The 12,802-nt window shown below is 38.2% G+C and overlaps 1 protein-coding gene and 1 long non-coding RNA gene across 2 annotated transcripts in view; one reads left to right on the top strand and one right to left on the bottom strand.

Moving 5' to 3' along the window:
- Positions 1-8,968, top strand: part of MAN2A1 (mannosidase alpha class 2A member 1) — a 58,617-nt gene extending 49,649 nt beyond the window's left edge. Inside the window, exons 18-22 of the mRNA XM_083702222.1 lie at positions 1,083-1,224; positions 1,615-1,748; positions 3,374-3,568; positions 5,377-5,487; positions 6,082-8,968. Of these exons, the coding sequence (XP_083558348.1) occupies positions 1,083-1,224; positions 1,615-1,748; positions 3,374-3,568; positions 5,377-5,487; positions 6,082-6,234 (735 nt within the window). The 3' untranslated portion in view covers positions 6,235-8,968. The remainder of the gene's footprint in view (positions 1-1,082; positions 1,225-1,614; positions 1,749-3,373; positions 3,569-5,376; positions 5,488-6,081) is intronic.
- Positions 92-4,894, bottom strand: LOC310827042. Its single transcript, XR_014556162.1, has 2 exons — positions 2,858-4,894; positions 92-2,621 (listed from the first exon to the last, which is right to left on the bottom strand). It is a non-coding gene; the product is annotated as an uncharacterized lncRNA (long non-coding RNA).
- Positions 8,969-12,802: the final 3,834 nt, after the last annotated feature.

Below are 12,802 nucleotides of genomic sequence, written 5' to 3'. Positions count from 1 at the left end.
TTAAACACAGGGGTTATGTTCTATGTTTTAGATGAGCCTTTTTGTTAACATTTACTCTCATCTTTCATTGGAATGGTGTTTTTTTTAAAAAAAACATTTAGTAACAATTAAAAACAAATTTCCATAAAGTGGATGAAAATCTTAAAATATTTGTTATCTTCCCATCCTCCTCATCTTTTTTTTAATTCCACTCAATTTTATCAGACATTAATGAAAAAATACCACCTTTTATCTCCCACTAATGATACCATGTCTGTCCCCATGTTTTGTCTCTCTCCCTTATCTGGATTCCCAAGTCAGGACAGCAGAGAGGTGCTTCCATTCCCTTTAAAAGGGAGTTATCAACTAGCATAACCTGAGGTTGGTGCAATCAGTATGCTTGCTGATGAACCCACAGCTATGGTGGAATGCAGCAGACCTCACTCAGGCAAGCTCCCTGTATTTTCAGCAACATGTATGCAAGCTCTTGCACATGGTAAATTAGAAGATAAGCAGGGACACAGAAAGCAAGTGAATCTCAAAAATGATGAAGAGAAATAAAAACCCAGTTGTTAACCGCCTTCTCTTATACCAGTTCACCCTTTCACTGAGATTATAATCTGTGACTTTCCTCTGGGAGCTGCCACAGATTTAGCTGTGTTGCATACAGATGATTGTTTGTTAAAATACTAGTTAGAAAGAGATCTTGTTTATAGGCTGTCATCAATAACTTGGTTTTAGGGCAAGCCTGAAAGTATAGTACAGTCATTCCTTGGCTCCCAAACACCTTGGGAGTTGAACGTTTCAGCTCCCAGACGATTGAAAACCAGAAGTGAGTTTTCCGGTTTTCAAACGTTCTTTCGGAAGCCAAATGTCTGATGGGGCTTCCGCAGCTTCCAGTTGGCTGCAGGATGCTCCTGCAGCCAATCATAAGCCACGCATTGGAAGTCAAATGTTTTGGAAGTCATACGGACTTCTGGAACAGATTCTATTCAACTTCCATGGTACGACTGTATTCAATTACCATTTAGCAAAAGCTATTTTTCTATTTGTCTTATGTAAATTATCAATGAAATTTACTGAAGTCACATTTGATAATTTAGATTCAGCCTAGACAGACAATGAGCAAATTGCCTCTTCAAGCAAATATTTATCCAATGGCAACAATGGCTTATGTCCAGGATAGCAAGATACGATTGTCTCTTCTTTCTGCTCAGTCTCTTGGCGTTGCAAGTTTAAAAAGTGGTAAGTAACACTAGAAGGTTTTAAAAGACTGACTATGCTGGAAAGTAAACAATGTTGTGGTCATAACATAGCTCCAAGGCCCTGCAGGTTCCATGGAATTCTCCAAGGCTAATCAAGGCTCTATGAATAGTTGATAAGATATGTAGGTGCTTGCTAAAACATTAGAGGAAAAACTAATATAAATAGAGCAATGTTTATGAATATTTTGGACAAAAGATCTTGGATTAGGAGAGTTTTACGACACCCAATTTTGTATACCTGTTAATAATTCTATCCTTTATGTATATGTAGAATAATGGGTAGTCTGTCTTTTCGTAGCAGTATGATTTTTAGATACTTTAACAGAGTGCTGAGTGGTGGATCCAAAATAAGACGAATGTTTGTTTTTAGGCCAATTAGAGGTCATCATGGATCGCCGACTTATGCAGGACGACAATCGAGGTTTAGGACAAGGTGTACAAGATAACAAAATCACAGCTAATCTATTCCGAATTCTGTTGGAGAAAAGAAATGGAGTAGATATGGTAGGAGAAGTGTTACAAATAACTTGATTTCAGTTTCTTAAATATTAGCTTCCAAATGTATATACATGTATATGTATCATAAGAACGTTTTACCAAGGGATTCTCCATATCTCAAATAAGTACATTAATCTTTCAGTATTCCAAATATGGATTCATTTATGTTATTGAACCTGACTATGGTGTGTCATAAAGTTTTTCTGTTCTTCCCTGTTTTAGGGAGTTCATATGAAAGAATATGTTGCTATAATGCCACTCGCTAAGTCCAAATAAATTCTGGTGGAAGGGGGTTGGGCGAAAGGTGATTCTTCCATCTGTAGAACTGTAGACATTGGGCATCACTGTAAGACTCCTGTGGTTTGCAGGGGAGCACATGGGGCCTTCTACATGCAGAAGGAGGGAATAGGGATAGGGAAAGAAACAGTGGTTGTGGTGGTAAAAGCAATGGGGACCAACAGTAGGCTCATTGTTGGGAGAGGGATAGCAGTGACAATAGTTGAATATTTGGCCCTCTACACTACTCTTAAGATGAAATATTTCAGCAGCATGCTTTGCGTCATATGACTTTATCTACTATAGAGTCATACAGTCATACAGACGCACAACTTAGCAAATTTTCACAGGGGTGCATAAAGAACATCCTGAGTGTACAAACCAAGCTGCTGTAAATTAAATGTATTTATCACAGTCTTAAGTGGTACAGATTTGACAAAGATAAACGCCATTCCAGTCTATGGTGTAGTCACAGATCATTATACTGGGACCCCAGGGAAGTCTGAAGTAGTAGCAGTTAAATTTAAAATCTTTATTAACGCTGCCTGAAAAACCATAAATAGTGCTACAAATGTTGGATACAGGCAGAGTATAGCAGGTTACCTAGTTAAATGAGACAAAACAAAAAAATTCCTTCCAGTAGCACCTTAAAGACCAACTAAGTTAGTTCTTGGTAAGAGCTTTCGTGTGCATGCACACTTCTTCAGATACACTGAAGTGTGTATCTGAAGAAGTGTGCATGCACACGAAAGCTCATACCAAGAACTAACTTAGTTGGTCTTTAAGGTGCTACTGGAAGGAATTTTTTTGTTTTTACTATGGCAGACCAACACGGCTACCTATCTGTAACTTAAATGAGACACACAGAGAAACAGCCCAGTAAACCAAGAAAAGGGTACCTTTGTTTGCTTCAGGATTAAAAGAGCACACTGTTCAGTTATCCATCAGGAACCAGCATGACAGAGGGATGCAAAAGACCCCCACAGAGAGTATGGATGATAAAGAACCAGTTCCTTTGGTATATGCATATAGACCCCCAATAGATCAGCTAAGCACTCCCAAATGCTGCATAACCACTTCTATATGAGAGAAAGAGAAACTACACAATTCACACACTGTGCCATAGGTTAAAGTATGTGCCCTAACGGTGCTGTGGCTTCTTTTGACCGCTAGAGTGTATGTCTGTTTATGGTAATCTTTTGGGGGCACTGTTGACTTTAAAACACTGTTGGCTATCTATGTCCCAAATGCCATTTAGTTTTATTCATGGGTTCATTTATCAGCTTAAATGAATGCATATATGTTCAATGTACCACAACTGAAAATAGCTTACTGCTATCTTCTTTTTTTAATAGAAAGAAGAAAAATCGACAGTCAGCTTTCCTTCTCTCCTTAGTCATATAACATCATCTTTCATAAATCATCCTTTGATTCCAATGATTACCTATGCAGACATCGGCATCCCATCGCTGTTGAATACCTTTTCTCCATTAATGTCATCCATGCCCTGTGATATGAATATAGTTAACTTAAGAACCATACAATCAAAGGTAAGCTTGAAATAAGTTTGAAATAGTTATTTCATTGTACTCAAAACTACTGCTTTCTAGGAAGCCCCTTTACAAGACTTCTGAAATGGGTCTCCGAAGAAATTAGTACAGTCTTAGCATCTTTTACTCCTAAACACTATAAAATGTGCCTGACATTATTGACACTGTTAATGATACTCACTGGTGTCAAAGAGCAGTGCAGAAGTAAGTTTGAGAAGTGAGCAAGGGCTTGAGTCTGATTACTAGGATGATTTCCTTGAGATGCACAGCTCCTTACCTCCTTATAACAATGCTTTGCAACCTAGCTTGTGACATGTACTTCCATGAATGTAGATTTACAGATGCAGTCACTTCTTTTCTACACAACAAGCAAAATTAATTTCTATGGGCAATAACTCTGTGTATGCTACGTATGGGCTTTCATTATGTGAGTCTACTGAAGTAGAGAGTGATAAATGTCTGCTTCCTTATAGACCACCAACCATCATTTTTGTACAAGGAACAATAAAATTGTAGATTTCTCTGCCTAATGATGCATATTATTGGAATGATAAACGCCAACATATTTAAGACAACGTGAAATTACGAAATGTTGCAATCTTTCATTAGTAGCATTAAAATACTCAGATTTAAACCAGACAGAGAATAAGATGAATTTTGGTAATCAAGAAGAACCAAAAGACTTTTCCAGATAACGTTTGCCTCCGTTCTCTCTCTCTTGGCAGTAGCATCTCCCCACCCCCTCCTGCAAAAATAGGGAAGGTGTGATGAAGCCTTGTCATAAAATAGCCATGCGCCTGTTCACAGCGTTAAATAAACAAAGGGAGAAGTGTTCTTACACACTGGGTGGATAGTGGGCAGCCTTTAGAATACAAATAAAGCAAAAGCCTAACAAAAAAGCAGACAATCTTGCTTAATGGGCAACAGGTAGGCATGCTGAAATTTGCTGCCGTATTTGTATTGCTATCATTAAAGGGATAGATGATACGCCTGAAATGTACTTCAGTGCAGGGCACAACATACTATTGCCATAAGATATGGCGGTGGCCACTAGTTTTAATTGGCTTTATTTAGACAGCTTCACGGAGGATACGTCTGTCAATGGCTACTAGTAATGGATGGCTCTTTGTGTAAATTTCTCTAATGGTGTTTTCAGTGTCATTTAGTAGCTGATAGCATGAGTTTTGAGAGTTCCGCTTCAAAAAAATGTACATATTATGCACACCTATCGTGTATTCCCATCTTCTGCCTTTTAGAAGAGCTATTGTATGTACCTGCTAACATTGTAGGCTCCTGAATCCTTAAAAAAACCCAAAAACTAAAAAAGCTTAGACACTTCCTTTTTGTACAATTGTATGCACTGTTTTAGTTATGTGGGAGGTTATTTTGCCTGAATGTCTGGCTTAGCTTTTAGTGCCACTGCCAAGTGAATCTAATGGTATATAAAGTAACAGATGCTTTGTTCATCTTACTGAGCTGTTTATTAGCCCATAACCTGCTTCAGATAACATCTGTATTCCTGCACACATGCATTTGGGGATATAACTGCTATGTATGCCAAAATCTTCTAAGTTTTAATACAGCAATTAAAATTATGTATGTGACTGAACCTGTTATGGCCATATAACTGAGGTCTAAAATCATAGCAATAATCAGTGAAGGTAGGCAATTTTGGGCTCCAGAGTAACTTGTCAATTTCCTAGCAGTTTCAGTCACGATTCAAAAGTTTGTGCCTCTGCCCAGACGCTACAGTTCTTTCCTCCTTTCCCCACCCCCTTTTGCCCACAATTTCTCCTTTTGTTTTGCAGGCAGATTCTGGGCCATCTGAGGAAGCAGCCCTGATTGTTCACAGGAAGGGATTTGATTGTAGGTTCACAAGCACAGACCTGGGCCTCCTCTGCTCTACAACTCAGGGAAAGGTATTCTACAATATTTTAGATTTATTCATACAGTAGTAGAGAAACAAGTTGGCAGAGATTGAGTCAGCTGCTTTTGATAATGGCTTGGACCTGCTTAATTGGATTTTCTACCTTCTTTCCTTGGAATAGCAGGCTCTTATACTATGTCACAAACCAGTCCTGAAAGTCTCTTCAGTTTAAGAGACGTCTCCCATGTTGCATGATGAGGGACTGCTGTTTGAGAAACACAAGCCTGCAGTTCACTTAAGTGAGCAGAATTGTAGTGACCTGTTCACCTCTGCATAGTTCCATTCTTGTTTCAGACATCATGGTATCTTGTGATGTTTTGCTGGTGATATATCGCAATTTTGAAAGCCAGATATTTCCCAGCCCTCACACACATTGTGAATTGTGATATATTGCCAAGTTATACATATTATGAAACGGTTTTCAGAATGTGAACTTCAAGCTGGTTTTAGATGATATATCCATATTTCGCCCAGCCCTAGTTAGAATCTACTTACGAGGAACTTAGTTGTAAAATCATTAAAGAGTGAAGTTAAAATTCATGTCCAATTCTGTGTTGTAAATAATGATCTTTTTTTACTTCTGCAGCTAAAGGTGCACAGACTTTTTAACAAGTTCCATGTGGGAAGTCTTATACCTACATCCTTATCTTTGATGCATTCACCTCCAGATGCCAGAAACATTAGTGAAATCAGTATGAGTCCTATGGAGATAAACACATACAGAATTCAGCTGAGATGAAACTTGACCTTTAGAACTCAAATGCTAAAGAAGAATCTGCAACTTTTCTCAAAGATTGGTGTGCAATAAGAAGCACATTTCTATTCCAGCTGCTTGGATACTGTGACAGTACATTCACTCTAGAATTTATTTGATCTCCAGCACAGTAAAAAGCCATGATGCAAGCAAGCAACTTTACTATTAACAAAATGCCAACATCAGTATAAGAAGTGGAAGAAAAACAAAGGATATTCTCATCGACATAGTGAATCTCAGGTTAAATGTTAGTTTATGGCTTCTAAGTTTATGATTTTGTGTTTGAAAGGTTAGGACTGTTGATTTTTAAATGGTTTTCTGATCTGTAATTGGGTCTTAAATAATTACATATTGTTGAAATCCCAGATAGTACAGTCTGGAATTAAAACCCTGAATATGCTCTGGCGAAGCTATTGTCCAAATACTTGTAAAGACTTCTATAAGCGACAGTTACAATTTTGTTCCACATGGAGTCTGCATTTATCCCACTCTAGCTGTAGAGTGAAATCCAAGAGCCTTTGAGAAGTGTGGAAAATTATAATCACTTATCCTACCATCTTGAAGTGGCAGAAGTTAAAATTCCGGAATTTTAGATTCATCTTTCTTGGAAATGTCAAACAAACTTCTGTTTCGTTACTTGACACATTGGGATATGTGCAATTACTCCATTATGAAGAGTAAGGAAAGTTAAGTCTATAATTTCATGAATACAAGATTTTTTTACAGAACATTTGGATACTAATGCTCTCTGAAAGCCTTTTTCTATTTCAATATTTCAATATCAAAATAAATGTGCCTTATTTTTTGATACATCTTGTTACTCTATTGGTGTCCATGTAGTGTTTTTTGGGGGGAAGGGGGAAGGACATTAAAACACATATTTTTTTATTTGACAGTGGTGGTTACATTCCGTTCTCCTGCACCAAATTTGTTCTGGTGGTGGTGGTGGTCTGAATGCTCTAATTGAATGTAGAAAACGATGTAATGAATTAAAACAATGGAAGAATAAATGATACTGTAAAATTCACCTATCAGTTAAACTGCAACATACACGTAAATTTAAAGGTGTGCAAAAGCTGCCTTGCCATGTATATTGTAGCAAACAGTGCATTGAGAATCATGTGCCTATATTTTTAAAATGTCACTGTACAAACTTAAATGTCCATGCTTATTTTGCTAATGTTTGTTACATATTTCTGAAGATGCTTTTCCTCAGTATTTCTGCCTCCAGTATTTTACACTGAGTTCTTGAAGCCATGGGGATTTAAAAGTTCCACTTCCCTAAATAAAGTTACTGTTTACTATTGGCAACCAGTAAAGGCTGCAATCCTATAAACACCTTGGGGCATGTTCCATTGAACCCAATGGGACTTGCTCCTGTGTAGACATATGTAGGAATGCACTGTAAATTGCAATTCTGTATGATTCCAGTTCCTTTAACCTTCACCTTTTTTTAAGTTTTGCTGATACATAATTTCCTCTGAAACTAATATTTTAATGGGGAAATGGCTTTTATAGTCGCACATTTTTGTACTGTAGTAATCTGATCTATGCCATGTTGATATCCAGGCACATTTCCCATCTTAATGACATTAAATTCTTTTATAATTTTCATGTTTCGAAGGCATTCTTCAGAGGACACTATATAGATTCCCTATTTCATTTTTTGTATTCACACAATTTCATGTGAACTGTTGGGGAAAAATAGTACAGTGGAAGAGTATTAAGAAGCTATAAATGAATCATTTTATGCAATAAACATAAAAAATGAATACTTTTTCTTTAGATGAAATCCTTAAATGCCAGCAGAACATTCCTGTAACTACTTCTTCAGTTTTATGATGTCCATAAGCGGGAAATATTTACTGGAAGCCTCTAATTGTTCTTAAGGGAGTAAAAATTATTAAAAAGGTTAAAATTCAGAAAAATAAAAAGATGCAATGAATTGTAGTCTGTTTACTTGTAAAACACGCTTCCAAAGAATGTTTCATGTGACTAGACCTACAGCCCAATCTTACGACATGTTCCCTCAGAAATCCTATTGCGTAAGTCTACATTAAAATGCATGTCTACTTGGAAGTTGCGTTGAATGGGACTTACTTCCTGGTAAGTGTGTTCAGGATTGCAGCCTAAACTTCTTAGTTAGAAAGCATAGGATTGCAGCCTATTTTTTTACTCATTTATTTTTCATTGGCTGTTTAATCATGCCTGAATGTTCCTTAACCAGCAGACGTTTGTATTAATTCAAAATAATTCTTGTATGAAAGCAATTAATTCAATACAAAATATAAAGTTGTAAAAATTGCAGTCCAGTTCATACTAATCCAAGGAAAGACAAAAAAATTCAGGAATTACTGTTTTTATTCCTTGCATCTTCTGTGAGCATTTTTCAAACTTGTACACATTTTTAACGTCAGTTTTGATGCCCATATATGTTAAGAACAATTTATCATACGTTCATATTTTTTTTTAATGGAAGAAATCGGTGCATTTAAAGCAATCATGTAAAGCTGAATCTAAGTTTCTTGTTGCAGGAGTTCCACCATTCTAAGGATTTTTAACATTCCTTTACGTTGTCTCTCATTTTTTTCATACTGTCCCTTGAAGCCAGCTGATTTAATTGGAAGGTTTTCATATATATATATATTTCCCTAGGAAGATTTTATATCTTTGGGGGCGGGGTGTGTGATGCAAGATTGCTAATAAAAAAAAATGTGATTACTTTTTTGTCGAGCTGCTTTGATCACTATTTTAGAGATAAAATATTCAGCTCTGGCCTTCTCTGTTGCAATAGTATTCAATATAATCCAAAGATTTCTCTGTTGCCAAAGCATCAGTTTGTGTTGCTCTTCTGTCTGTGCCAATAAGAGTGTAACATCAGGGCTTACCGTTAGGAAGACATGATCCTTAGGTTATGGACTATGTACAAGATCTTCGCAGTAACCAGAGAACCTGGAATACCTCATCTAATTCCCTTTGCTGTGTAGACTCCTGATGAGTGAAAGCATGAGGCAAATGCCAAAATATATAACAAAACCATATACATCCTAACTGTTGGACACCATTTATGCCCGGGGGGCGGGGACTGTATCAACTTAAAGGCTTAGCTGGAAGTATAGTTGGTTGATTTCAAAATTACTTCAGATCATTCAGATACAGGCAATGACCATTTTGCACGTGGTCAAAGCATTCATGACCATGCACTCACACATCGCTACAAACCTGGAAGTGACAGGAAAAGGGGGCGTAATTGGTTTATCCAAGCTTTGCTGTTGCACGCGATAACCCAGAACACAACCCCTGTGCAAATAGTGCAAGTAAAGTGGTGTGCCAATCTAGTCTTAGTACAAAAGCTGTCAGTGTACCTTAGATTTCAGAATGTTAACCTAAATTCCTTGCTTGCGGTAGCAGGAATTCCATGCGGGCGGGTGGGGACAGCGACAAAAAATAGGCAAAGGTAAAATATTGGGCTCACAACAGAAGAGAGAACAAATCAAATCAATAAATCTTAAAAGTTACTATGTTTTAAAGTTAATAATAAAAGGATATTTTCTTCAAAATGGCATTACAAGTAAATCAGTATTCTGGGCTTAAAGTAAATAAAAGGATATTGTGCACCCTGTCGCAGCAGCCCCTCCCCAGGGAGCCAGGCCACCTTGCGGAATGAAAGGATGCAACATTTTGGGATTGAAAAATGGCCACAACTTTGTTTTCAATTGTAGGTAAACCTTGGCATAAGCATTGGATGTGTATCCCTCTCAACTCCCAGCCAGGGGTCTGAGGTATGACAGGGTCAGTTGGGGGAAAATAGGACCACGGCAAAATGTGTGTTTACACAAATGGTCCCCCTCCCCAGGCGCTGAGAGAATCTCTTACGGCCCTCCAGCGACACACTTCTGGCTTTATGAACAGAGACTTTCCTCAGTACTCCTCTAACGGGGTACCTTGTTATCGCCAACCACCAAAGTTCTTACTATTGCTACGAGGAAGGTGGAAACCTGATACACAGGGGAAATTCCTTCCTGGCTCTGCAAAAAACCATAGCAAAGCCCGCTGACCTGGAAAGAAAAAGGTTGCAAAAGAGGCATGATTAGAGGGTGGGTTGGATAGGTGATGTGCTGGGGCAACTGTGCTGTTGAGAGCAGCACTGGCCTGTTTAAATGCCCCGGAGTGGAGAATTGACCCCCATAATTGTGGGATACATAGAGTATGAAGTGGGTCAGGTCTGCTTGAAAAGTTTTTACAATTTTCAAACAGCAACATCATATAAGGAATTTTCTCCCTGATGCAAATTGAAGACCTAGCTGCTTACCTTGTGTTTTTGAGGCATGAACGCCAATTGGAATTTCAGCAGCTATTGTTTTTTCTTCCATATTTGGTAAGAGCTTTATTTTAAGATGTTTTTAATTTTCTGATTGCAGTTTTTGTGTTCAGCACCACAGGTTCCCACTAGGAGAAGAGTAGTGTAAAAATAAAATAAGAACAGCAGCAGTTGTTTGCTGAAAAATTCTCGTCCGAATTTTCTGCTGGCCTAGTATGCCCTTATTGTTTCCTGAACATACTTGCATAGAACGAGTTGTTATTACAGTATTACAGCCACATTTTATAGAAACGTTGCAACAAATCTTAATACTGTCCCACTGAAAGGAATTTCACTCACCCGCCAACGATTTGTATCGGGATAGCAGTTGCCATGACGATGGGCCTGGTCTTCCCTGCTTGCCATTTGTTCTGGCTCTCAGCATACTATGCTTAGCTTGTGTGTTCTGCTCCAAATTTTCTTACAAAAGGAGTAGATAAGATAAAGCTAATAGAAGATTAACAGCAAACATGATAAGAAAAACATGTCGGATGGTAAATTGTCTTGAAATAAAAAGGATGTTGTGTACTCTGAATACAAAATGCCTTGAAATCTGGGCAACCAAGCAGCCATTTTCTACAAGAGTACCCTTAGTGGGATTTTGGGTTCAACTCCACCGGGCTCCCTTTTGCCAGACGAGGGAGGTACCACTTCAGAAAAGATCGTGGTGGTTGCATGACAATGCTCCAGCTGCCTCCCATGACATTCCCAGATCACTCAAATGAAAACACAAGTGAGCCAAGAAACGGACAGCTGGGTGTAAGTAGCATTAAGCAGACATGTAGGGCGGCTGCATAAAAGGGAATGTTGGAGGATGAGGATCTAAGACATTGATGAGTGGAAGAAGCAGGCGTTGGAAGAGGGACAAGAGCAAGACAAGCAAGGGAGGAAGAAACCTGGACTGGTTAGAGCCAGAAAGGTAAGAGATTAAGTCTGGGGCAAGCCAGAATAGCATGGGCAGGTGAATGGAATCACTACATTAGACATTTAGGGGTATAGGTAGGCAAGTCCTACACCTTGCAAATAAAAACAGAAAGGGGGTCTTGTGATGAGAAAGAAATTGCCAGGCCATTGAGGCTAAGGGGTCACCTGGAGTTTGCAGGATCCTAGGGACCGAAAGATTCTGACACTTTTGTATAACACACACACACACACACACACACACACGTCTGTGAGTTTCTTCATCTTGTAAGTTGGATTGTCAGAGAGGTTTCTAGCTAAGTCTCTATGTCAAGCCAGTTTTCCACATGAGTAGGTTCTATTTTTTTATTTTTAATGAGGAACATTCAGTCATATTAAGCCCCACCGGAAACAGTACAGTCCTGACACTAGTTTACAAGTTCAGGATTAAATTCTAAACACAGCAGGAGCAGCACTTTGAACACACAAGTGTTTACAACTCACTCAGAAATATGTTTTGTATCAGTTCATTTTAAGTCTGCTTTCAGCAAAAGCAGAGCAGCAGCCATAATGAATTCTAAAATGCCACCTCTTGATAAATGTGAGCCATAAGTACCGTGGCTTCCACAAAATGAGCAGTAACTTTCCCCATCAGCAAGGAAGTGCAAGTTTTGAGATTAGTTATGCATTAAACAATCAATTTAGGGACACTAATTGGAAAAAGGAAGACCTTGAAATAGAAGTCAGTTTTTAAAAAGAAACTTGATTAGACTAGCTTTTCTACCACATTTGTCATTCATTTTATCAAAGTTGGTAGGTAGACTGTTCGTTAACCATACAAAAAAAGAAAGATTGGCAAAGGAGGCCTTGGAAAGCTTTCAGTATAAAAGTGTACAGATAGGAACACAGAGTTTGAATCTATATATTACACAACTGCATTTGTATTCGTATGAAATATCATACAAACTTTAGCCTATCGAGTTACAAAATGCAGCACTGAATTGGAACAAGTGTTCAAACTATGGCTCATTGGATATGGCTCATTTTCCAGAATACTCCATTCCTTAACCTCCACCCCATAGTTTTCTGTTTTTCCTGCTCCAATAATCTGCATTCCATGATTACAGAGTGTGTTCAGTCTTCATTGTGGTATTTTGGACAGATTTCTCCCTTCCAGGGTCCTCGCTCCAAAGATTTTTCTCTGTACTTTGACAGTCCTTGGGGTTCCCCTAACCCCACTGATATGTAAGGAAGCCTTAGTATATAGCAGAGGTGAGGACATGTTCAGCCCAA

Source organism: Podarcis gaigeae (assembly GCF_964106915.1).
Source record: "Podarcis gaigeae genome assembly, chromosome: 11".
Lineage (NCBI taxonomy): Eukaryota > Metazoa > Chordata > Lepidosauria > Squamata > Lacertidae > Podarcis > Podarcis gaigeae.
This window is presented reverse-complemented; position numbering and strand designations above follow the sequence as displayed.